Raw genomic sequence first — 26,853 nt, 5'->3', positions numbered from 1 at the left:
ACTGCTTCAGATGGGATGCATAAATGTACACCTTTCTTTCTTTCTTTTTTTGGTAAATTAGGTAATATTTAAATGTTTGGGGAAAAGAAAGAAGAAACCACCGTTTAAAACTAATTTACTCGTTTATAAATGTCCCGGTGGCTTTTCAAGTAGATGGATGAGTTTCAAAGTGCTTCTCCTCAACCCCCCCTTCCCACCCAGCACCCATGCCCCACAGGCCCCTGACTCCTTCCGAGAGAGGAGCCTCCTTATCTTCCTTGTAAATGGGGATAGTTGTAGTCTTGCAAGTTTATTGAATTAATATATGGAAAGGGATAGTGTAAGAACTAGATACATAATATTAAGGAAATTGGGGGGGCTGCTTTACTAAGATTAACCCGGAATACTCTGGCTTATAAATCTGAATGACCTTCAAGTTCTTACTGTAATCAATTTGTGAAAGATAAAATCATGCCAGGTTTATTGGTGGTTTTCTTAAAAAAAAATCACATCAATTGTATATAATCTTGGGGGTTATTTTCCCAGCATAGATTTCAATGACTTATTCCTTCAAATAACACACTGAGGACTGTCCCCTTGTTTTTATTCCAAATCAGCCTGTAGCCCCGTTCTCCAGACCAGTGCTTTCTTTCCAAAGTAAATAGGAAGATGTTGAAACTCCAGACTCACAAAAGACAGCGGCACCCAGAGGGCCTCAGTGCCCCCGAGAAGTAGTTTTATAACAGATGGCAGGAAGGCTTTTCTTTTCTGTTTTTAAAACAAAGCTCACCTTTCCCTTCTTCAGCTTTTAGCAAAGATAAAGACAAAGGAAAGAAGCTGGACGATGAGAGCAACAGCCCGACGGTCCCCCAGTCGGCCTTCTTGGGACCCACCTTATGGGACAAAACCCTTCCCTATGACGGAGATACTTTCCAGTTGGAATACATGGACCTGGAGGAATTTCTGTCAGAAAATGGCATCCCCCCAAGTCCATCGCAGCATGACCACAGCCCTCACCCTCCCGGGTTGCAACCGGCTTCCTCCACTGCACTGTCGGTCATGGACCTCAGCAGCCGGGCCTCTGCTCCCCTCCACCCTGGCATCCCATCTCCGAACTGTATGCAGAGCCCTATCAGACCAGGTAAATTCTGGACAGTTCACCCTTTCAATGTGGGGGTCAGGGGAGAGGTTGTCCTGAGTAGGAGACCTTAGCACGCCTTCCTAGAGAGGAGCCCTCTCCTCTTTCTGTTTTGAACAGCCTTCCTCCTTCAGTGAACATGCGCAGCTCTCACTTGCAGGGTCGGTTAAATTCGGACTCTATGGACCTGCCCTTAGAAAGCTGGTGTTTTCAAGTCTGCGGTGCGAACACAGAGTGTTCATTTTAGCCAACTCCCAGGAGAACCAGCTTCAGACTGGAGTTAATGGCCTAATGGGTTTGTGTAAACATCCATCCTATCTCCTGCCCCCTTCCCCTGGTTCCCAAACACAAAGGTAATAGAATCTTGCTGGATAATTTGGGTAGACCCCAGAAGGTTGGGTTAACCCATATCCATTCCTCTCTGACCTAAAGAGGTCAATGCCAGTGGAGGTGTGGGACACTTGTTTTGGTTTTCCATCTATCTCCTCTTGTCATTGACTAAGACCTAGAATCCAAATACAAGGAGGCTGTCTTACGCACTGAGGCTGAGCCTCTTTCTTCTTAGCACTCTGTGTTCCTACGAGCCAGCTGCCTTTACATTACTTTCACTGGCATCCGTTCATCACATTTATCCCACCTTTATCAGGGCTTGTGACGGCCGGGGAGAGAAGCTTCAGTAAGTATGTGCTTGTGTGAGGATCAGAATTTGACACCGAGTCGTCATGTAAAAAGCCAGGCATGGTGGCACATTTGTAATCCTAGTGCTGGGGAGGTGGTTACAAGAGAATTGCTGAGGTTATTGGGCAGCCAGCCGAGTCAACTCAAACACACGTGCACCCACATGTACACATACACCCCTCCACTTAAACAGGCTCATACTTTTACACAGATGAATAATAAAGGGGGTTTTAAAATGACACAGAGGCTTTGCCTGGCATGACCTAGGCTTTAAAGCCCCTTGCCAAATGAGCAGGGATAACCACAGGCTAACGCAGCCCCGGATCCATATCTTAACATACCACAGCAGCATACAAGAAGATCATTTTATGCACAGGTACCAGGAACAAAGATTCAGACTGATAAAATTGACAGGAAGGTCACTGAACGGAAGGCCTTAGCTGCAGGGAAAGACAGAGGGCAGGACAATGAGAGATTTGTGTTAGCATTTGTGGTTGAACTCTGTGTTCTGACTCAAGCAGAAATTTCTGTCACCCACAGAGCAGGGTTTAAAGGGAAGGGAAGAAGGGGAAAGAGGAAAGATCGCACCTACCTTTATGGGTTAGTGCTAGAGTTCAAGTTCACCCTTTCATGTATCTCTGGGCTTTCAAATGTATTTTACCCCCATCTCCCAAATCCACTTTGGTTGATAAGTCTAGGCCATGGTTCTATTGGAATGACGTCTTAACCCGCAGCTACCCCCAGAGGCTGTATTACCCCCTTGATGTTTATTAGATGGCTTGCTATGAAGAAAGCATAGTGCCAGCGTCTTCAGTTTCTTTCCTGGGAGAGGCAGCTAGCAAAGCCCATAGCTCCTCCATGTCGGATGTAATGACGTATCATAGGGAGAGAGCAGAGTCCCAGAGAGTAGACACTGGCACCTCCCACATGCTGCTGCACAGCTGAGTGACCTTAGCAATGGCATAAATTCCTGAATCCTCAGTTTCCCCTTTAATAGCAAGGTATAATTTCAATTTGATGGGGTTCTTTCGCACCAAGGTCAGAAGGCTAGCTTCGGGTATTTTGTTAATTCAAGTGGTTGTGGTCATTGCTAACTTTTACTGTTATGACAGTGTCACCTGAAATACCTTCCTAAAGTCACTAGATACAGTACACAGCCTTTCTTTGGTGGGGAATATCAGGAGTTTTTTTCCCAGTGCTTATTGCCTAGGGTGTTCCTACTGAGACTGAGAAATTGGGATCTTAGAATTTGAGGCTCAAGTAATTTCTCAGAGCTCCTTAGAGACCACGGGGGACCATGACTCAGGTGATGGGGATTCCCAGAGAGTTGCTGCCTATAGCAAGGAGCTCCCAAGTGTCTGCGGATATCACCTTACTAAATTACAAAAGAAACATACCAAGGGGACTGGAAATAACCCCGGCACTTAAATATCCTTTAAAATAATAGTGGAATTGCATTTCAAAGTGATTTTATTTTTGAATTGAAAACCCAGTGATAGTTGTAACAAGAAAAATAATCAAAACTCTTTTTCAAATGACAATAGATAAAAAAATCACATTCTGCCATTCATACAATGTTGCTCATGATACAGATTATACTGAGAAATGAAATTCTAGGGGACATGGACTTGATGGATTTGTTATCTCAAGCCAACCAGAAAAAGGACAAAGTTCTTGACTATTCTGCATAGCTCACAGGAGTGACCAGAATAGAAGCACCAAGTGAATCTTGAGGAAAATAAGTCCTCAGAATGGAAGAGTGCAAATGTAGCCCTGAGCATTCTGGGAACTGTGTGATTTCAGACTCAGCTGAGATTTCTCAACTTTGGCACTCTCCCTTGAGGGCAAGGATGTGCTATACAGCCTTGTGGATTATAGGATATTAAGGGTATACCTATTTTTCCTTTAGATGCCGGTGACACCCACTCTCCAGTTGTGGCAAGTAAAAATGCCTTCAGTCATCTCCAAAAGTCCCCTGGAAATAAAATCACTCCTAGCTGGGAATTAATGACATGGACCTTCAACTTGGGCACAAAATCTAGACTTAACTTAAGCTACTAGCATAAAAAATGAGTGCTTTTTATACCCCCATAATATGCTATGGCAAAATTTTTGGGAAGTTGGAGACGTTGTGTTGCCAAGAAGAAAAAAATATGTATATTAATAAGAGTGTTCTGCACTTTTAGGGGATAGAATGAAGTCATCAAGATAGCCAGAAAATAGTGCAGCACTGTTCAAACATTTGCCTTAACTGCTTTCTCAGTATGCAACTTTTGAGTTATGCCCAATGGCATTGTGTCAATAGTGCTGCCTGTCTGGGTGAAAGGTAGGGACGCCAGACTGACAAATCATGCAGGATAAAATGGATCTAGCTCGAGACTACTTTGGAAAGGCAAGGTGAGCACAGTTGAAAACTGCTCATTGTGACCACTCCTCAGGCCCTTTCCCTATGTTATTTATCCTGATCCAATTCCCCCAAGCAGGTGTCTGATCAAGGAATGACTCAATATCTGAAGAAACAAAATTTTTCCTGAAGACCTATTCCAGAGACATAATGAAAGCTGTGGAAGTGGTCATGATGCCATGGGTTGTCCTGTTCTTGAAGGGGAGAGTGGTGGGTCTTGGGTGTGGGGGCTTCAGGGTGTCTGAATGCATCATCCTGGCTGTTTGCAGCCAGCCCAGCAGGACAGAGGAAATCATTCTGTAGATTCTGTAGGCTGTGTCATTTGCACAGCAGATTGTATCAGAGGTGGTGGGGGCAGTGTGCTCCTGGAGGTCATGTTCTGGTTACTTAGAAAAATAAGAATCTGTTTGCCCTGAGAACTGAGTGACTACTTTAAGGACAGCTGTCCCTTTAGGGACAGTCATCTGTAGCAGACAAAGGCAGAGTTATTTTTAAACCTGTGCTTGTAAAGATGGATTTGAAACTTTTTTTTATAGCTTTGGGTGTCCTGCTGCTTTAAGGCTCAGATTCAATGGAGAATTAAGGTTTTCTTTCCAGTCCTGAGCCCAGGAACTGAGCTGCGGTAAAGGCTGGGAGCACAGAAAGGCAAAAAATCCTTCCTTCCATGTGGTCACATGGGGGAAGAGGAGAACTCTGAGTGAATGGCACCGAGAGAAGGGGATGGATGGGGACATGGGCTGTAGCTTTGCAGCGGGCAGTTGGTGTCTTCTTTCTGCTTGTTGGTAGTCCTTGGTGGTAGGACTTCTGACATGGGAGGGAAATCCCAGCTATGGAATTTGTGTGATTATGTGGGGAGCTCTGGGCAGATGGTTTTAGGATTATGGGAAGTCCCACAGGGGAAAATGGATGAAGATTACTTTAAGGACCCATAGATCATGTATTTTCCTACCCAACGTGTGTCCGTCTGCTGGCTGGGAGTCCTGTGAGTGATGGTATCATAAATACCACCTTAAAATCTTGGCAGTTTCTACTTCATTTGGATCAAGAGAATTCTGAAAGAGAGACAAGAAGCCCTGTTTGTTCTGAATGTAGTCTCTTAGAATTACTTGTCTTGTCCACCATGCCCTGGGAGAGGCAGAGACTTAACTGTTCCCATGTCCATGTTGCTGACATGGACAGAATAGCAAACTCTTACCTGGGACAAGAGATATTTGGGAAGAGGAATAGAAAGCAAGACAGCTTGGTGGTAGGAATGCAGGCTTTGGTACTGGAGGTTGAGGTTTTTATCCTAGACACACCCTTGACTTGCCAGGTCATTTTGTGTCTGCTGCTTAACCTCTCTAAGCCCCAGTTTACGTGGAAGTAGAATGGAGGCTATAAATAATCTTTCCCCCTTGGAGTTTTATCAGGCTTAAACAAGATAAAGCATGACAAAATGCAGTGCAGTGCCCAGCACAGTATAAAATGCCCTTGTGAGAGCAGTGGCAGGGGAAAGGAATGGCTGGCTTCCCTGTCCCCATTCTCCATTTAGGGATGTGTTCATCTAGTCCTCTTCCCTCTGCAAAATTAGGGCATGCTTGCTTACTTTCTTCCCTCCTTCCTTCCCTCCTTCCTTCCTTCCTTCCCTTCTTTCTTTCTTTCTCCCTCAGCACGCACAAGCCCAATGATCATTCTTGCATCTGGTGTGACCTTTCCCTCCTGGGTTAGAATGAATTACTTCCCTGATGTTAGCCTAGCAGTATCGTCTCTAGGTTAGCAGCTCCTATTCTGCCTGTGGGAAACAACCCAGCATCTATCCCCCACCCCTAGGTCTCATGGGAGCCCTGGACACCCTGGCTGCCTGCCTGCAGGACCGTGTGCTCCAGGCACGTGGCCATGCCCTGTGGAGCTTACCCAACTCTGGGTGGTGTCCTGGCTGGTCTTTTTTCTTTTCCCCTCCTCCCTCCTGCTTCTCTTCCCAGGAGAACTATAGCAAGTGCCAGTGAGCAATTGTAACCCTGACCCCAGCATGAGAAAGCTGAGCTCCAAAGGGAGGGCCATTGATAGGCCAGGGAAACCTGTTCTGTCCAGCATCCAAGCCAGCCCATAAGCCTGGCCCTCTGGCCTGCCTCTCACAGGCCCTTTCTCCTCTGTCTTTCCTGCACCATGGCTGTGGGCAGGATTCCTGGAGGCCAGCTGCTGCCAAGGGTCTTGGCAGAGCGTTTTCAGTTCAGTGCTGTGCCTACCAGACTAGAAAAATAGCACTAGAAAGACAGAATTAGGTGGAGGAAAGGGAGCGATGGTGGGGGGGTTGGGAGAAAGCCTTGATGACATCCTAATGCAGAACGCCAGAGGGTGAAGAGACAGCGATGATTTATTATGTGACTCCGGCACCTCTCTTCCAACGTGCACTAATCACTTTTACCCAGGAATCATTTTTTATGTCTTAGCAGTGAAAATGAAGGGGAAAAGGAAGATAGAGGAAGTAATAAGATGGGAAAACGCATTAAGAGCAAACAAAAGGCGGGGAGGGACAGGTGCTACCGTGTGTGGTCCTGTGATGGTCATTCTTTGTGTTTGACACACATGCCTACCCCCTGCATATATCTTCACCTAAACCACTGAACCATTATTTTGCCATAAACTTAAATTTCTTAAGACCTAATGGCCTGGTGGCCCCCCACATATCATGTGTCTCAGGATGTTCTGGGTCTGAGCGTGGATATCCACAGACAAGGTAGCAATGGCTTCTAGAGCATGGGCTCCGAGAGACAGAGCCAAGTGTCAATCCTGACACAGCCACTTCCAGGCAACTCAGTTGATCTCAGGTAAGTCATTTAAGTGATGTGAGCTTCTGTGTTCCCATCTGGAATTCTGGAATAATCATCGGATCTCTTCCATAGGGTTGTGAAGGTCATATGAGACCGTGTAGAGCAGAAGCCCAGAGCCTGGTGCACAGCCACCGTAAGCAGCACCTGTCCCCAGTCCCCAGTGAGTGTCATTCTTTTAGGGGGTTGAGGCAGAGACTCAGAGTCTTGACACTGCCCTCTGGGTTTTTTATTCAGGTGGTCGGCCATGGCTAATTTTTCCCTTTCCTCCTTCTTCCTCACTTACAGGATTTAAAAAAACTGAAACAAGCAAACACAAGGCAGCTTGAAGAAGTTCTTGCTTAGATTTATCTTGTGAGTTATTTGCTAGGAAATCTTCCAGTGCCACAGCCTACATTTTTTATAGTAAGTTTTTAATAACCGCACTTGACCCTAGGACAAAGAAAAGCAAGACTTTTTAAGATGCTGGTTGATACTCCTGGTGACCAGCAAAACTGTTTATTAACATTTTAGAAGGTAATCACCCCCATGTTTTCCTTTATTGTGCACATCCTCAAACTTCCTGAACTTTCCTTCTGCAAAAAGGGCCCAGCAGACATGGTGTTTCCCACAAGTCAGCTCTGCCTCTTTCTCCAATGATACAGAGATTGGACTGGAGCAGGGAAGGCTGTAAGATGCCAGGGGCAGGATGGACAGGCCCAGAAATAGCATCAGGTTTTGCTTTGTTTCCGTTGTGCTCCTGGGGGAAGACAGACGAGGCAGGATCTGGTTGCTTGTCTCCAGGGGGGGTGGTCATTTCAGAGGGAAGTTCAAACCTGCAGCGCACAGATCAGTGCCAGGACAAACCGTGCTCTCGGTGCCAAGTGGTGAGTTTATTGAGACCTCAAGTGTCTACTGAATAAAGGATGGTGAAATGTTAATGAGGAAGATACATAACTTTTAAAACTAAGGAAGGGATCAGTGTCCTCCCTAGCTGACAGACCCCACAGGAAGTGCCCCAGGCCTGGCTTCCTAGAAGTGCTGGACCCAGTGCTGGGGCCCCAGGAGATGTGGGAGAACTAGGTTGGAGAGTGGAAAGTGAAGCCCACAGTGCTCGGGCAACAAGGTACAGATTGAGAGTGGCTGATGCAGAACGTTTGTCTACAGGAGACAGTAAAGAATGGGTGTGGTCTATGGTCGGTCGCCGAGAACCTCATGCATAGCAGTCTACAGAGCCTCAACTGTGTCCGGAGGCAGTGGGGAGCCATTGGAGGGTTATGTACAGGGAAACAGTGTGTGAACATTTCTATTTGGATTCAAGGTTAGATTTGAAACATTTTTAGAAACTTGACAATAGTTTCCTCTGGCGAACTAGGATTTCCTTATTTTTTTTTATTATTTTGAAAATAAACACTCTCCCTCCAACACCAAACAGCTTTTTAGAAACATGATGTTCTAATTGATCTAGATGAAGTAATTTCAAAACACAGGGTTTAAGTTTCACTTGTGAAACCCATAATTTTGGTGATTGGGGGAAGCACTCTCTGGCAAGAAAATAGTTGGAAGGATCTGAATGGTTTAGAATTGAAATGTCCAAAAGCAGAGCTGGCCTCAAAGGAGTAAAAAATAGATTGTAATAAACTCAGCCCATTAGTGTTCATTGCTTTTAAATGCCTCTATTTTATACGGCTTACTAGGTTTGCAAACATGTATATTGAACCAGTTTTTATGAGCACATTGTGTGTGTGCCTGTGCATTCGTGTGTGTGTGTGTGTGTGTGTGTGTGTGTGTGTGTGAGGTATATACACGCAAGTGTGGGAGGAGTGAATGCCTCAGTGGTACAAGCAGTCCTTGGTCATAAGGATTAACTGAAACAGTAATGCAAGCTAAAAAAATACCCAAGTTTCTGGCCAGATTATTGATTTTACTTGAGAAACAAAGGAATCATCATGGCACTGCTGTGCGCTTGTTATCTGACCTTGTATTTGTGGCTTCCGTCTTCCCTGAAACCAGAATGAACTGTCCCTCACGCTTATATCATTCATATGTATGGGGGCAGGTATTGCTAGATAAGACTTTGTGGAAGGTGATGGGATGGAAAAGAGCTGCAGAATCATACAAGCATGAAATCACTTCTTTGGGTCCCCTGAAGTATGCACATGTCAAGCTAGCATCACAGGAGACTGAACAATTTACCATGACCCAAACCAGATCCCTTAATAAAGATAAATAAACAACAGGCGGGTGGGTGTGCAGGGTCACCTCCAGCTGCACACAGTGGACAGTCCCTGGGATGACTCTACTAGAGAAGAAATCATACAGCACATGCCCGTTTCCCTGTGACTGTGTATACAAAGTTTCCTAAAACATTTGCGTTCCTTTAAAGGTGGCGCACGCCTTTAATCCCAGCACTTGGGAGGCGGAGGCAGAGGCAGGCGGATGTCTATGAGTTCGAGGCCAGCTTGGTCTACAGAGTGAGTTCCAGGACAGCCTCCAAAACAATACAGAGAAACCCTGTCTCGTAAAAACAAACAAACAAACAAAAAAACCCAAAAAACAAGCATTTGCGTTCCTTCTCTCCTGACTTCAACAAATATCATTACCATCTGAAACCACCAACCACCCAGTCTCATGTTCCCTCCTCAGAAAAGTGACTGGTCACATCAAGTTCCTAAAAGTTTTATTTTTTAAAATTTTAATCTGGCATGTTTATTGCTGTTATTATTGATGCAGGATGCTTTGGAATCTGCAGGTTTTATAATGAGATATAGCTAGTGGCTAATGGAAACCCCTTGGTACTCCCGCCTTCCTTGCAGACCCTGAATTCCAAAGAAACAATGAGTGCATGCTACAGAAAGATGCTCTTGGGACCCACAACACTAAATCATCTGTGACAGAATGTTCTTGCAAAGAGTGGAATTGCATAAACGGATCGGCAGAAATAAGTGCTTTGGCAGAACTCCTTGAGTGGGGAAAAGCGCTGTTTGCTCTTCTAATTAGCTCTGGGTAGCAGTCTTCCCTGATGTCTTTGCTGAGGAACCCAGGCTGAGGTCTCCTCAGTGGTCTGTTAGAGCTGCCATATTTTTAAAAGGACCCGTGTGTGTGTGTGTGTGTGTGTGTGTGTGTGTGTGTGTGTGTGTGTGCATGCATGCATATGTGTACTTGTGGGAGTCAGAAGACAACCTCAGATGTCAGTCTCTTGAATACAGTCCACTTCCTTTGAGACAGGCTCTTGTTGGCCTGATCTCACCAATTGTGCAAGACTGGCTGGCCGGTGATCCCCAGGCATCCCCCTGTCTTTGCTTCCCCTGTGTTGGGATTACACCACTGGCTTTTTATGTGAATTCCAGGGATAAAACAACATCCCCATGCCTGTGAGATAAGCAACTTATCAGCTGAGCTAGCTCCTCAGCCCAAGTGCTACCCCTATCATCGGAAAGGGTGAAGCATGCTGTCCACCCATGCACACAGAATGACTCTTGAGTTGGACTGAATGAGAGAGAAAGAGGAAAGTTTGCCGGTGAGGGAAAGGAAGCCACAGGGCCCTGACCAATGGGAATCAGTGATGGAAACTAGATGAGCAAGATCTCCCAGGTACACAGCAGTCAGCTCACCCAGGGCAGAGATTACCATACCCCTAGGATTATACGAGCTCTGTTAAGGATGTGGACAGAGAAAGGCTCATGCTTGGCACAGAAGACTTCATCCTATTCATTATGGTAAGGACTTAAGAACACACCTTGCATTTTGCTCAAAGGAACTATGAAACAAAGGAAGACCTGCTCTCTAAGTCAATCACAATAGCATTGCTTTACTTTCATTATACTTTTAAAAAATTACGTTTACTTATTTAGTCATGGGGGGGGGCGCTTACTGTGTGCCACAGTTCATATGTGTAAGTCAGAGGACAATTCTCACGGCTTCTTTCCTTTTACCACATATGCCCTGAGATCAAACTCATGTTCTTAGACTTAGCAAGTGTCTGTACCCGGTGAGTCATCCTGCTGTCCTTGTATTGCCTGTAAAAGACCAAAAGCCCTAGAAAGATCAAAGGCAGGGGGGGTAGAAAAGTAAGACAGAGGAGAAGTAGAGAGAAACAAAGTCTGGGTAGACTTTCTGAGGATGACAGCCCTGGAGTGCCGACTTTATAACAACTGCCTAGGTTTCGTTTCATTACAAATGAGTTCTTTATACTGACCTACATTTTCAGGGAGGTAGACTGTCACATTTCTTCATAGAATCCACAGTAGGTTTAAATGGTCAGCCAGCAACATGCATGGAAATGAACAACTTTTAAGAAGTTTTGATCCATATAAAAGTACATTTCGTTTTTAGCTCATGAATGAAACTCACCCAAATAGAGAAGGTCAGCCAATAGTATCCAAGTATTAGATTCCTTACATGTCTGAAGGTGTGCTGTCGCTAGTGTGGGTATTTTATCAACCAGGCATAAAGAAACATTTGCGCCTGCTTGTGTCTGTTTCTCGTTTTTTGACTTTCAGCTTGTCTGGTGGTGGCATTGCATTGACTTAGAGTTTATGATCATTTGGTCTTGAATCGGTGATACTGGAATTTGCATGCTTTGTTTTGTATGTGTGTAGTATGTTCATACATCTATGTTTGTGTGTGTGCATGTGCACATATATGTATGTAGAGCCCGGGGATTACTCTCAGGTGTCTTCTTCTGTTGCTCTCCCTCTTATTTTTTGAGCCAGCATCTTTCACTGAATGTGGAACTCACTGGCTGGCCACTGAGGCCCAGGGTCTTCCTGCCTCTGCCTTGTCAATGCCAGTATTATACATGTCCATTATCATACCTGACTTTTCATGTGGGTACTGGGATCACAAACTCTGGTCTTGACACTTGCACAGCAAACATTTCACCCAGTGTGTCTCTATAAAGAAAGATTCTATGAAAACATAATTTGGGGAGCACATTTGACTTACCTGAGCAGGAAATAGTCATTAAGGACTTTAGCCATGAGTGTCTGCATTGCTCTTTTTAACCACGAGTTTGTGAAGTCAAAGAATCTCTGACACAGATGTTTCTCTGATCACATTTGCGTCCTCTTCACATTGTTGCCCTTTGCCTCCTGCTGCCCCCTCCAGTGCCATTTCACATAGAAGTGTTTTCTACTTCTATACTAAAATTCCATGTAAGTGCATAAAAAACCAAATAGCTTTTTTGCATTGATTAGTCATCAGAGAGCATGTCGTAGACAATCCCCAATGATAATTTTTTTCTCGAATTTTGCTAATGAAATCTCATCTGTCTGAGCCACTTCTCCGTCATCCCCCTTTTTATTGAGACGTGATTGCTAAGCATCTGCCCTTGGCTTCACTGTTTGCCAGCCACTGCCTTTATTTCCTGCATTCCTGTAAGATAATGGAAATAGCTGCTTCCATGACTCCTCCTGGAGGAGTCAGTGAGGTGGCATATAGGAAGCCACTGCCTATGTACATGACAAATGGTGACTTCCATCACTCCTGTTCGTGTTCCGCAATTATTGTCTCTCCTCTTCCTCTTATCACCTGTGGGCACTTACGTGTGAACACACCTGTGTGAGTGGGAGGATGGTGGATACCGTTCCACACCTGTTGGGTCAAGCTAGGCAAGAGCCGGTGACCCGGTGTGCATTCGCACCTGTGGGAAGATGCACACGTTTGCAATGCTATGCCTGAGCTTGTTGCCGTTAACCCTTCAAGATACCACAAGCTTTCCTGGATAGCTCATCTTTGAAGCTAGAGCTTGTATTCATCTGTATCCTTCACACTGCCATCCTCCAACACTGCTGCAGTGTGTAGAGGAGAAAGAGTGGAGATACATGTCTCTTTATTCTTAAGATTGGTGGCAGTCCCCTCTGTCTTCTTTGTGGGGGACACCTCTGAGTCACAAAGGAGAGAGTTGACTGCTGTCTCTATTTTGGGGGTGACACTCTTCTTAATGGGAATAAACAGGATAGTGGGTTTCCAAAGCTAGCATCCCCACAGGTCCATGTTCCCCTTATGGTTATCTCTTCAATGCTAACTGGGGAGCATCCAGTCAGACAGAAAAGTGACTAGAAAAGCTCCCACAGGAAAAATGCTGTCCTTTACTTGATGTGAAATGGAAACATAAAGGGACTGCTATAAACAATTATTAAGAAAAGTGATTAAGCTGCTCTGTCTTTGCTTTCATACCATGGTAGAGGTGTGAGGTTCTTGGCGTAGCTATTGGCACTCTGTCACGTGCTGTGCACTCATGTGGCTAACGTAGGGTAAAGCAGAGGTATGACAACCCAAAGGGATTACACAGTAGTAGCATCACACCTCACACCATGCTCCCCTCTTAAGAAGGATGTTTCATCCCAGATAAAACACCCTCATAATTTCTTCTCATCCTCTCAAGTTTCGCTGGACTGTCTCCTTTTATAAAAGATTAGCTATGATCCTCCTAAATTTAAACTAGCAAAATGCAATATGGAGTCATCACCACATGCATATAGGCTTTTCTCTTGTGTGTGTGCGTGCGTGCGTGCGTGCGTGTGTGTGTGTGTGTGTGTGTGTGTGTGTGTGTGTGTGTGTGTGTGTGTACATGGATGCATAGGAGGTTGACCGAGGTAAGTTACATTAAACATGATATCCATGAAACAGCCTAGGACTTGGCCTACCTGGGAGTTGAGAGTGACATTTTAATTCAGAGTTCCATTCTATTGTTTAAGAAAACTTTCTGAAATGCATTTGTAGTTCCTAGCGTTGGAGTATCCATTTCAGGTTGCTAGATTGAGTCGTTACAAGTTTCCTGATCTCATGTAAAGTTCTTCTGTGTGACTAGTTACAAGAATCACCTTATGCTAGCCTCCTCTCTGGGTTTTACTTCTTTGTCTACAAAATGAGAACAATGCATGTCGTCTCTGTGTCACAGATGCAAGCTAAGCCAATTAGGAAGTGTACCAAACAAAACTCAATCCAAAGTTCAAATTGGGTTGGCTTTATTATTTCCACTGGATTTGAAATGGCAAAGGGGGAAACATGTAGCAAAACCACTTCAAAGGTAGTGAAGAACGAAGAGCTTGTAGTCAGCCAATTTAGGCTTGGCAGTCACTTTGGCAGGATGAGGATGTGTGTTTTTGGACAGGTGACCACTACTCTCAAGGCCCTAGCGCTTTTGTCTGTGAAATGCAGGTGCTGGCTTTAGCTTTGTGATTCTGTGTGCTAAGACTCCTCTGAACTGTAACATTAATAGTCACATTTGGGGGGCCAACCCCCACACCTCCAAAAAACAAAAAAACACTTTTTAAAAAATTTCTTAGAGTCATGGTGCCAAGGAAATGAATTGAGAACCAAACAGCCTGCCACTTATAAGAGTCAATGGTGTTTAAAAACTAAAGCTTTAATGCCAGGCATTTGACACCATTTGAGGTAACGAAACAATTAAACTGGGTTAAAAACAACCTTGACTCCGGATGAAAAACCACTGGCTTTTTAAACATTCCAGAGCTACTCCGATCCTCAGTAATCTGTCTGGAATCATTGCTCCAAGGTTAGGTTACATCAGCAGTGGTTCATCAGCCAGACAGCATACAAGGGGGAGGGGGAGGGGGAACACCAAGGTCCTCAGCTACCTCTTTTGATGGCAATTTTTCCGTCTGGGCTTTAACTGTTCTTTGCTGTGTCTGGATACAGGTTTCTAGTACTGTTCATGGTGGTAAGTTTCATCTCACAGCCAGAAATGTCATCTTGAAAGATTCTGTAGCTCGGCCTGGATCAGTGGAAAGGAAGAGTTCTGGGATTAATTAGCAATATCTGCCATGCTAAAGTGTGGTAGTACTGGTGCCAGATATTAGCTGTCCCTCCAGAGCAGGTTGGGAAGATCCTTTAGGAAGGATCCCCTACACTGGGCAGCAGATCAAGGACTTAGGCCAGTGTTGTTTCCGGTGTCCTGGAAAAAAAAAAGTGTTTTCCAGGCCTCCAGCAGGTTCTGTTTTATTCCCTAGGGGAGGTTCACTCTAGTTAAGTGAGAGAATGGAAGAAAGGAAGTCTGTTGGTTCTGCTCCACAGTCACAAGACAGGAGCTGCAAGGTCAAGAAAGTTGGAAACTTGACCATGTAATTCCATGGAAACTCCAGTGACGATCAGGCAAGGTGCCCCCTGGCCTAGCAAAGGCAACCGCAGACCACAGATCCTGCCTGCCTCTGGCCACAAGGTCATGGTTACAGATTCCCTGGACACTAGGCCCTTGGTAGGCAACCAGCCATACACTCCATATCCAATGGTCCTGGAGAATTTGCCAGTCTATTTAAAATTAAGGGTGCCTCTCAGTTACCCATGCTGATGGAACAGAGCGTCTGAGGTCTGTTTCTCTTCCGCTTTGGAATGTGATTTATGCTTTTATGCTGTTGATCTGCTTTCCCGGTGATGTTTGAGCATTTCAGATTTTTTTTAAAATAACAGTGGAGGGGGTGAGGAGTGCTTTTTGCACCTCTCAATGTGTTTCTCGTAGCCAGCCAAATATCTCTGAGCCTCCTCCCTTTAAGCCCATGAATGGTACCAATGGAATCATTACACCTACCTTGTATTGTATTGCTGTTACTATGTGATCCCTGGAATCCTGGTAGCTGTGCGACAAGGGGTATATTCAGGAGTGTGTTGGGCAGTGTTGGGGCCTGAAGACTAAACATAGTGAAGAATCTACTGAAGGCCTCACAGGGGCGCAGAGTGGCCCCGACTTCCTTTGTTCCTGCTGCTTCCTGTTGTTTTCCAGTGACTGCACTTGAGCTCTGCATACAATTAACTTTCAATTACCCTGAGCCCGATTAGTCAGTTTGCAGATTAACTAAGGTGAAGGCTCACCTGGGTCTGTGAGTAGCTCTTCAACTCAGTTGCTCTTGCTGATTAATTAGTTGGTTATGGCTGATTGCCTGATCTAGGATTCTGAAGTCCTGGGACCAGGCTACTTACAGAGTGGGGTGGTGGTAGTGGGCAGGGGGTGGCCAAGGGGCAACTTTGTCCATGATCTTTTACTCTCTTCAGCCAGAAGTTTTCACTAGTCCCGGAGAGCTCTCTGAATTCTCTAGCCCAAATCCCTGAGGGGTCCAGACATTCCCTGGCATCCTGCTGTTGTACCCTCAACCCACCTTTTGTTCCAACCAACTTTCCAAATTGGGAAATTTACATTGACCGCGGGGTGCCGTGAATGTGAAAGTCATTCTGATTAGAAATCTAGTATGTTGAAAGTAGGCCAGTACACAGCAATGGGGACGGCAATCCCCCTCTTCCTCCTCGGTTTGTAAACCTCCTCTCTTCACACATAGACTGACAGCACCGGATTCCATCAGAGGTCTGTGGAAGTTAAGGCCATGGTGACAATGGGGGCGGGTGCTGCTTGCTAACGCAGTCTCCTCAAGATCCTGATCTACCCAAGGTAATTGTTTGGGATGCTTGTGACTGGCTTTCATTTTCATTCTAGTTCACAGAAAGCTGACCACCTTTGCCTGAGTCCCCATGGGGTGGGATAGCAGTATGTATGCTGGCCATGCCTTACCCAAGATCAGAATAAACCCTGTAGCCTGGAGTCAAGCTCTCACCACATCTTGGTTTGAGCAACAGATACGTTGAGTGTTAGTTGTATTCCTAACCTTGAGAAAGTGTCCACTAAGGATTTAGGTCTGTGGATCCCAAAGAAAGAGGGAACATGCAGACATCGTGTTTGATGGGGGGGGGTCTCTTTGGGCTGCCCTTAGGACTTAAGCAGCCCTCCCTGGAGCACCTGACATGCCTTCCTCCCTGAGTTCTCATTTCCCAGACCTCCGTGCCATGGGTTCAGCATCCATCACCTCTTTCTAACCAGGCCCATGGGTTTCTTTGGTCCTTCATGTTTCCCTAGGGCTGTCAGTGTGTATGTACAGTCTAGAGATCACATTTTATTAACACAAAGAAATCTGCTTGGGCTGCCTGGTTTTACAGTCACGTGGAGAGAAATGTGTTTCTTTGGTCCGCCAGCCTGCAGCTCTCTGTGCAAAATACAGCAGAGAGCTGGGCACTGGGCCAAGCTTACATTTCACTTCAGAGCACACTTTCGAATCACTCCTTGGCAGAACATCCCTGGCGGTGTCTATTTGGGGAGTAAGTTAGAGAAGTGTTGTTTTTCTCTTATGAGCATGTCAGGAGATAGGACCTTTAGAACGTGTTTTACTTTCCCATCCTCACATCTTCAGGGTGCCCAAATATCGATGTGATCCAGCAAAAAGGAAACCACAGCAGGAGAAAGAGAAGCCCCATTTGTCCCTGGCTGCCCTGCAAAATCAGTAAGCACAGCCAGCACTGCCTGGGATGCAGAAAGTTAGGCCAGGGTAATAACATCAAAAGCTAAGTTCTGCAACTCCGGGGGCAAAGGAGCTCCTCTCCCAGATAAAACAACATTGTTGTCCAAATCTTTCATTCCAAAAGATCTGAGACTTCCCTAAAGTTGGGCCTTAGCCAGCCAGCGAAGGAAGGAACTCCAGCAAGCCTTTGGAATGGTGAATGCTATGAAAATAAACAAACAGAACTCTTCCATTCCCTTCTCCCTCCCTCGTCTATTTTTATTTCTCTCCCCGTTGTTCTTTAGCACTCTGCAGTACCCCGCCTGCTCTATACTGCTCCTTTCCCCACCTCCGTGTTCTCCAGGACCGCATTAACCATTCTGCCTTCAGTAAAACAAAATGCCTAACTTCAAAAGTGCGGAATCTTAAGAAGGGAAGTCTAATTTGGGTAACCTTTCTCGGCTGCCTCTTGTTCTCTTTTTGTGAGTTGGTGACCCCAAGCCTAGCTCGAGCCTGAACAGTGAAGTTGCTTTTGGAATTTTAAATCCCCTTAAGATCAGAATGGAATGGTTAATGCTGGCATAGTATGGGCCTCTCTACTCCCTAATGAGCTAGACCACTGTCATTGTCTTTGCCATCACCCCCGCTCAGAAGTCACATAAGGATTTGAAACTTGGGAAGGTTGCACTTCTGTCAACACTGTGTGGCCAAGCAGCAACTGGTGGGGACATAGAGAGCCTTCCCTGGCAGATGCATATGCCCGCTGCCACTTCATAGGCCAAGTAGCCACTGGGAAGGCCCCCTCCTCTTGTAGAGGGTAAGGAGACTCTCAGGGCCAGGCTGCAGCCTTCTGCTGGTCAGCTCCTGGCAAAGCCTTTGCCTTCTTTGCAAAAGGCAGGTGACAGAGACCCATCCACCTGCCTGGAAACCTGTTTGTTCGTAATTAGCTTTAAAAATACTGCCAGGTTCACACATGGCTGCTGGGTGTCTGGGTGTGTTAAACTCATTGGGGAAGTACATGGGTGCCACTTCACAGAATCAACGCTGTGGCCGTCACATTAGTCACTCCAGGTAGGGTTACATCAGGTTATCGGGGAGATGAAGTCACTTTGCACCTTCCAAGAGATCTTCTGCAAGTGTTAAGTGCTGAGGAATAGTAGGAGTTCAGAAATCTACTCAGAACCGCCTTCTCTTCATATAGGAGACTGGAATATTTCTTAAGTCTTAGTTTCGTTTTTGGAGGAGACTGGAGATTGAACCAAGGCTTTGAACATTCTAAAGATGCACTTTGTCACTGAGATACGCACTCTCAAACCCATCATGTTGTTGGTGGGGGCAAGTAGGGGGTGCTTGACAAAATTCCCGAGACAGGATGGAGAGTCAGCCACCTGTCAACATCAAGTGTCATTTCTCCACTGTGAATGTGTGGACTATTTTCTCCGTGTGCTAGGCATGGTAAATGAATACCTAGCTAGTTACTATTTGCCTCCTAGGGAAAGATGATCGACCTCTATCCCAGTTAGGCAGTGTTTGGGGGAATGTAATTTCATTTCACAAGTAACAGTGTACGTCTTTGGACCACTATAAAAATAGGACAATTATTATTCAGACTGTGCCTGGACTAGGAATCAATCATTAAGGTTGTAGGACAGGATTGTGGCCCCTCCTCTCACCAGTGTTAAACCTGAGGCTTGCAGGGATTTTTGCCTTTTCCCAAGGAAAGGAGTGTAGAAACTGATCTTCTAGGCTCCTGCAGCTTTCTATACTTCATAATGAGATCTTGTCAATCCTTTGTGACTATGTTTTTGTTGCTAATACCTCGGACATATGTTTTCTACCAGAAATGGTAGCCAGGAATCATTAGTTGAATGAATGAATGAATGAATGAATGAATGATGCATCAAAGACCCTGTTTTTGTTAGAAATGGCTTTAAATAGATGCTTGTGCTAGCAGAATTTTTTTTCCCAACATGGCGGGTCCTGATAGCACAGTGAGCTACCAGGTATACTTTCGTCAGTGGGTCTCAGGTGAGGTCAAATGAAGTCTCCTGCAGCTGATGCAGTGACAGGCTCTAGGATCCTTCACATATAACACTCACCATCTTCTTTTTTTTTTTTTTTTTTTTTTTTTTTGGTTTTTCGAGACAGGGTTTCTCTGTGGCTTTGGAGGCTGTCCTGGAACTAGCTCTTGTAGACCAGGCTGGCCTCGAACTCACAGAGACCCACCTGCCTCTGCCTCCCGAGTGCTGGGATTAAAGGCGTGCACCACCAACGCCCGGCCACGATCTTCTTTTCTTGTATGTCATTGTCTTCTGATTGATTGTACTCTATGAGAGTAGAGAATTTAGATGCTTGCAAATCCAGGGGGATATCAAATTCCAGTTCTCCCCCCTTTAATCACAGAGACATGTCAGGAAGCTAGTTGCCCACCTGCATATGCCCATATCCCCTGTTAAGAGTTCTTAGAACCACCCAACAAGTTCTTAGCTGGGATTTAACTTTTAACTGGGTAAGTAGACACAGTCCAAGTGGGTTGAGGGAATAGGGTGTTAATTTCTTTTTAAAGTAAATATCCACTAAGAAAATGGCTTACGTGGTAAAGTGCTTGCTTTACGAGCATAAGGACCTGAGTTCAAATCCCCTACTACCTACATAAAAAGCTGATGCAGTCACACACACACAATCAAGTTACATTTCTTTGATTAATAGGTAAAGGCAAGCACTTCTCTATAGACAATGCTAGCTGTAGCCTCTTTGCACGTGGGATATGACTGCTTTCCACCAGCCAGCAGTTGCCACTGAGACAGATGTGACCAGTGCTGAAGAAAACCACATCGCCATTAACTGCAGCCACCACTACAGTGTCACTCGAGGTGCAAGGGTTAGCTGTTTCCTCCCGATGCCCTCACTTCTCCCTGGATCCATTCTGAGCCTACCGTCCGGTGTGTCCATGCCACGGCGTGGAATGTGAATCTCTGGCAGTGATTGGAGTCATTAATCCTTCCCACATTCCCCATGCCTAGGCTCATCCATACGTTAAGGAGAGGAGGAGCCCTTTTACCTGCCAGGTCGAGTTCTTTAGATACAAGTACTGCATAGCATTATCCACTCACTATTATAGTCACGTGTGAATCTAACCACTGCAGGTCAGGCCTTAAGAACTTTGTTTTCACAAAAGAAACGTTTCGTTTTTCAGACCAAACTGCACTGATTCCACATCTGTTTTCTTTAATCTCTCCTAGAATTGCCCTTCCGTCTTATCACTACACACACCTGATTTTTGCCTAGTTCATGGAATCCTGCATTCCTTTTGTTTATTCTGTTTCAGAGGGCAAGAGACTGATCGACCCAGGCTGCTTCCGGGCTCCACCCTGGGGTGCAGAATGGTTTTGTCTTGAACAATATGGAGAGACCCCTTTCTCAGTGAGCCAGAGAAGCAGACATGTGAATAAGCAGAAGGGCTCCGTGCAGACTCGAGGCACAAGAGCAGCTTTGCCCCAGTGACCTCAGGGTGGCAGCAGGAGGACCATTGGGCATGGCAGCTGCACTAGACAATAGCCAGTCATCATTGTGCGCCCTTGACGGAGGATGGAGCTTTCCCTCCCCTTCTTCCTGGGAAGCCCTTACTCTGGCAACCGCACCCTCTGCTCCGAGTTTCGACCTTCTGTCCGGCAGGAGGTAGAAAAGACGTAACTCCCTAGCTACCCACCCCTTCTTTTGTGTTTATGATAATTCAGGCTCCAGGCTACACAGTTTTATATGTGTTATCTCATTAAACTCCAAAGCCACCCCTGGGGATTACTGGCGTTAGTATTAGATTTGTACTGTTATTGCTGTCCTTTCCAGATGAGGCGGGGAGAAAGTGAACAGAATGGGCCGGAGAGCAGTTCACTGGCAAGGCTGGGGCAGGATGCAGATGCCACCATCTGGCACTGCGGCTCTGTGTTAGGTCACTGCAGCCTCCTCCACTATTCAGGAGAGGTGGTCTCTTTGCCCACAGGGGCTAGCAGAATGCTGGGGGCCATCAGTGCACCTGTACCCATGGTATGGTATGGTGTGGTGGCTGCTAGGTCCTGGGACTCTGAATGGGGAGGGGACAAGAAGAGAGAAAGAGGTTTTGATCTGCAGCATCTCTTGAGTCCTAGGCTCTCTTCAGCCAGCAGCTAGGGAATCTAATTTTAAAGGACAGCCAGACCAGCTTGCAAAACACAAGGTTTATGTTTAAATCATGAAGGTTTAGTTTAAAAGTGAATTCTGTGCTTTTGTATGACTTGCAAAACCTCAGCTCCTTCTGACATAATAGCTGCAGAGATGTCCCCAGAAAGAAGAACTTGGCAATCAAGCAATATGTAGGAATGGCCGAGGGGAAGGTGGGACCATGGAATGATGTTGTGTCTCTGAGGCCGCTGGTACCCAACTCCCAGCATAGTCAAACAAGTCACAGCCCACACTGCCCAGTGCAACAGAAGATATGTGAATACGGTCAAGAGAGCCTCCATCTTTCATGAATAGGTTTCTCTCATATGGGCACATGCCCGTATGTCCTTAGCGAGACACATGCGTGAGTACCTGACTATGTTGCGAATGAGCTGTGGGTTTAGCACCTGGTGAGATGTGGGAGGGAGCTAGAGGCACTTTTTCAGTATTCCTGCCCATCTATTTCCCCGTGACACACCTTGCGAGGGTTCTTTTAGCTACACACGAAGGAAGTAGCCTCTTCCGGGATGCTAATGAGAGGCAGTACAGGGCGTGCAACCTCACTTGGTAAATATTAGTTTCCTTCCCCTTCCTGTGTGTAAGGCAGGTTGTAGGAGCGAGTGAGGCTTCAACAAGTCAGGGAGCAAAAATAGCTCTGCCTGTGAGGATGTGGTCTCCTTTTCCCCGAGTGTGGACCAGATGTCAGGCTGCCTGGTGAGGACTCAAGGAATGTGACAGCTTCCTTCTGCAGGGTTTCACTGCCTCTCTCCAGATGGAAGCCTCCCTTCCCATGTGATTTCTGGATCTGAAAAACAAGAGCAAAAAGGGAGGACGGTTCAAGAGGCTTGTCCTTTATCGAGAGCATGTGTGCATGCCTGGATTTTAGGCATTACCTTCAAGTCAAGACGCGGCCATCCTATCGTTCCCCCCCGGCTGTTTAGTGACGGTAAAAATGAATGGAAATTACAGCCTGTGGGTATTCATTTTGAGCAGCTTGTGCTCGTTTCTGACCTCACATTTATTCAGAGGCAACTGTCTGCTGTGCACAGAGCCCGGTGTCTATGGTTGAGATACAGGGAAGATGTCGTCCTCTGAGCTGCTAAAGCTTATGAGCTGCAAAGGAGACGAATACTTGTGACTGGAGTGTGACAGGAAGTAGGGGGAAAGCTATGAATGATAACCTCAGCACAGGTAGAAGAGGGATTAGCGGAGATGAGCCTCGATTCCATCCTCAGTCTATTGAAGAGTAAGCAAAAACGACGTCAGTAGACAGGAGGGATTTCTGACTTAATGAATTTGACATGACCTAATGAGTTTTTCCCAACAGGCGTTAACATGTACCAGTAATTTGTAGGGAAAACAGGAAATCTGCACCAGCGAATCACAGGTGAGAACCAGTCAGATTGTTATAGGACAGAGGACGTGGGTCAGAAAAGAAAGGGGGGAAAGACAAAATATGAAGGGGGAGGTTAATACTCATCCTGCCTGAGTCTCCTTCCCCAGATGAAGGAGTTTGTGGCACTCCCAGGGAGCCAACCATGTGTCTTAAACATGGTGTGTTTAAAGGTGTTGGGAGGTTAGAAGAGGCATGATTGATTTAGAAGTTGCTGTGGCAACACACCTACTTGTAGAGAGTCGGTGTCTGTGGGAAGGCAGGCAAGCGTGTGGCTTTTGCCCTGGACTATCTTGTATCCTGCTTTCACCTGCCCTGGGCCAAAGGTCTGAACAAATTCAAAAGAACAAATGCCCCACGTGGCTCATTGCAGCCAGTCTTTGTAAAACTGACCCTGGAATAAGATAAGGAGGTGCTTAGCAAACCAGCTAGGTTTATAGGGAAAGAGTGAGGGAGAGGGACCTGGAGCCAGCTTGCCCACTCTTCAGGAAGCATCTCTCCATATTGGGAAGCATGGAGTAGCCTGTGGATTTCCATGAAAAACAGAAATGCATATGACCTCCACAAGTGTAAACTGCCTTTGTTATAAGCAGTAGCACAGAATGCTTTGGGGACATTAAGTAAAATAGACTTTAGAGTGGCAGAGAGATTTGGGTTAAAGAAAAATTGGCTGTGACAAGTTTCAAAGACACCAGTGCTTGCCTCTGTGGCGCCACCTTCTGGCAAATCGTTGTATAATGTGGTTGGAGGCAAGCTTTGATTTGCAAATCCCTGAAGCAGAGGCTCCTTCTGCCAGTTTAGTAGTTCATAACTTTGGCCTCACGCGAGAATGACTAGTGGCAATTCCTGACATTTTCTATTTTTAAATATTCCATTACAAAAGTACTGCAGTATCATTCTTAAAGACAGGACTGTACAGCAATATAGCCTAAGTTCTTACAGCCTATTTCCAGACTGGCTTGAAACAGTCTCTTGCATGCTCTTTCAGAGAGTTCCTTTGCCTTTGTAAGCATATACATATATATGTGTGTGTGGGTGTGGATGTGTGTGTATATTGTGTGTTTGGAGATATGAAAATATATGTATATATACTTATGCACCTGGCACTTGCTGTTGCACAACTTGCCTTTTTAATATCTGTTGGAGAACTATCCATATTAGCACATAGAGCTCTGCCAGCTGCATGGAATGCTGTTGTCTGGGTGTTCCATGGTTCATCGTTGCTTCTAGGCATTTAGATTGGTTTCTTCCACAGATGCCATCCTTCATGTTTGTAGTAGACCTAAAATTTAATTCCTAGATGTGGAAATGCTGGATCGAAGTGTGTAGGCTCCAGAGGAAACGAACTAATTCACACTCCCACCAGAAGCATGCAAGAAAGCTCTTTCCTCTTTCGTTGACAAATCAGAGAGCCCCAGCCACATTTTCAGATCTTCTGATGGAGCTGGGAGGGGTGCTGGATGTTAGTGTGACCTCAGTGTCCCTAAGAGCCTCATAGGTGGATCTCTAACAAGGGGGGAGAATATGATATGGGTAGAGTAAGGGTAATTGCCTGGTCATGTCTGTTGAGATCTGCAAAGCAAGACCTCATGCACTGTTGTGTATTGGGAAAAACAGAAGAATTATTTCTTCTGAAATTCTCATTAAGCAGGGCATCCCCATTTAGATAGACATGACATTGGATGATTCTGTATTCATAAACATGGTATACTGAAGCAACAAGAGCCAGAGAAGTGCCTCACCAAGTTGCCCAGGCTGGCCTTAAGCTTGTTATGTGGCTCAACCTGGCCTTGAGCGTCAGTCCTCCTGCTTCAGACTTCCGAATAGCTGGTGTCATAGGCATGAGAATGGCTGGCGTTATAAGCATGAGAATGACTGGTGTTCTAAGTATGAGCCACCATGCTGGGCTTCTTTCTTTTTCATTCTGAGGAAACTTCCTCCTGTCCCCTCCTACCTAGGGTTTTCCTAGCATTCTCCTTTCATTTCCATTGTGAGAAAACTGTCCAAAAGCAACTTCAGGGAAGAAAGGGTTTATTTAACTTACAATTCCAAGTTTTAGACCATCACTGCAGGGAAGTCAAGGGTGGAACTTAAGCCTCATATCCATAGCCAGGAGCAGAGAGAATAAACATGTGGGTCCTTGCTGGTTTGCTTGCTGCATCTGGTATTCCGCCTTGCAACAGTTCAGGATCCCCTGCCTAGGGAAGTGTGCTGCCCACATTCAGGGTGGGTTTTCCTACATCAACGAACAGTCAAGACAATTCCCCCCCAGACATGCACACCCGCCAACCCGATCGAGACAATTCCTTAAAAAGACAGTGTTCCTGGATGTTTCTTGGTCATGTCAAGTTGGTCGTAAAGTAACCACCAAGCTTAGCATATCCTTTCTTTTCAGTCAACTCATTCCCATAGTTAGGTAAGGATTGATTGTGATATGGGGTTTCGTGTGGGAAGTATATACCAAATGGAGTGTTATCTGTCAACACATTGGAATGACAAAGGGAGTTGGAGGCTCTAGGATGTTCTTGCTCCATGGACATCTTGAAGAGGACTAAGATGGGACTTCTTTTTGGTGCACAGGCCTAATGGTCATGGGCCAGAGGATCTGAAAGTGAGCCACAGGCATTGGTGATACAACTGCTTCACGACCACTCAGTGCTGAGTTTCTGTTTACCAGGAAGTGCGCAGACCTCACCTTGTGTCTGTGAAAGAGAAAAGCAGGTTTTGTCCCATGAAGATTTCTGCACAGACTACATTATGCAGAAGCCAGATGGGTTCAGTTTGGCTGATCTTAGTGCAAGCTGGGAAATTTCAACTGAAATAGCACATTTCTAAGGAGTTGTCTGGTGTGGAATATTGTTCTCATGTGTGTATAAGAGAGCGGCAAGGCTGTAGGGCAAAGCTGAACTACTGTATGCTTAGATGAGGATGAGGATTTGCCTGTACCCCTCTTTCCTGTTTACTGGCATATTAAGAAGAGCCTTAAGACACCCCCCCTCATTTTTTCTTGCTTGCTGTATCAATGGCTGTTAAACAGTTTTTTTCTCTCACTCAAGACTTGAATTTATTTAGAAAATCCAAGTAGGCCTTTCTCCAAATCTTGGCTTGCATCTGAATATAGAAATCAGATGTATCCACCATGACTGTTGATTCAGATTAGAGATATCTGTAATAGACACGTGACTGTGTAGTGTTCCCTTTCCTACTGCCTCAGGGACTGACGATGGAGCTGTGCTTTTTCGTGATGTCCTCCCTGTTATGAAGAAAGCATACATCCAGGTACATATCAGTTAGCACAAGAAGACTTGGCCGTTGAATGTGTGTATGACGCTAACCAGCCCAGAAGTGAGTGCATTGGAGATTGGAAGCCTTGAGATCTTGAAAACACACAATTCATTTTGTGTAGGCAACAGTTGACCTTGTGGAATCAACTCGGTTTGTTCTCTGAGATCCATGTTCCTGACTAAGTATGCCACCAACCCCTACCCTCAGAACTCCCACCACCTAACAACACATGTTTCATAATCTTTCAGAATTATAAATAACAAATAATATAGAGAGGAAGCTACCGTTGCCTGTGGTATTTTCACAGCCTATGGGGCAGATGCCCCTGACAGCAAACCACAGAGGATGTCTCTACTGGCATTTCCCTTGCCATTCTTTCTTCTTCCATACCATCACTCTCCAGACCTAGATGTGAAAACACATAAAACGACGGAGTAGCACCATTAGGTCACAGGTTTACTGGACAGTACAAAGAGGTACCTTTATCAAACTAGGTTTCTCAGCCTGTTAAGATGCTCTTATGAGTATCCCACAGAGATGCAGGCACCTAACACCCTAAGACACATGTGAGAGCCCCAGCATTCCTGCCTCATGCGGGAGCCATGTGAGTGCTGCTTGGAGGAAATCATCTGGCATTAGCTGTTTGTGTTAATGATGTCTTTGGTCTTTGGTGGGTGTGTGGGAGTGGAGGTGTAGAAAGAAAGGACTTT

General features: G+C 45.6%; 1 protein-coding gene across 2 annotated transcripts in view; it reads left to right on the top strand.

Annotated features, from left to right (window-relative positions):
• The window catches only part of Hlf (HLF transcription factor, PAR bZIP family member), a 54,877-nt gene that overhangs the window by 1,846 nt on the left and 26,178 nt on the right, over window positions 1-26,853 (top strand). For both annotated transcript variants that reach the window (XM_021230506.2, XM_005075815.4), the window contains exon 2: window positions 785-1,120. In XM_021230506.2, coding sequence (XP_021086165.1) covers window positions 785-1,120 — 336 coding nt within the window. The remainder of the gene's footprint in view (window positions 1-784; window positions 1,121-26,853) is intronic.

The sequence above is a fragment of the Mesocricetus auratus genome, unplaced genomic scaffold (assembly GCF_017639785.1).
Source record: "Mesocricetus auratus isolate SY011 unplaced genomic scaffold, BCM_Maur_2.0 Super-Scaffold_100007, whole genome shotgun sequence".
In the NCBI taxonomy this organism is placed as follows: domain Eukaryota; kingdom Metazoa; phylum Chordata; class Mammalia; order Rodentia; family Cricetidae; genus Mesocricetus; species Mesocricetus auratus.
This window is presented reverse-complemented; position numbering and strand designations above follow the sequence as displayed.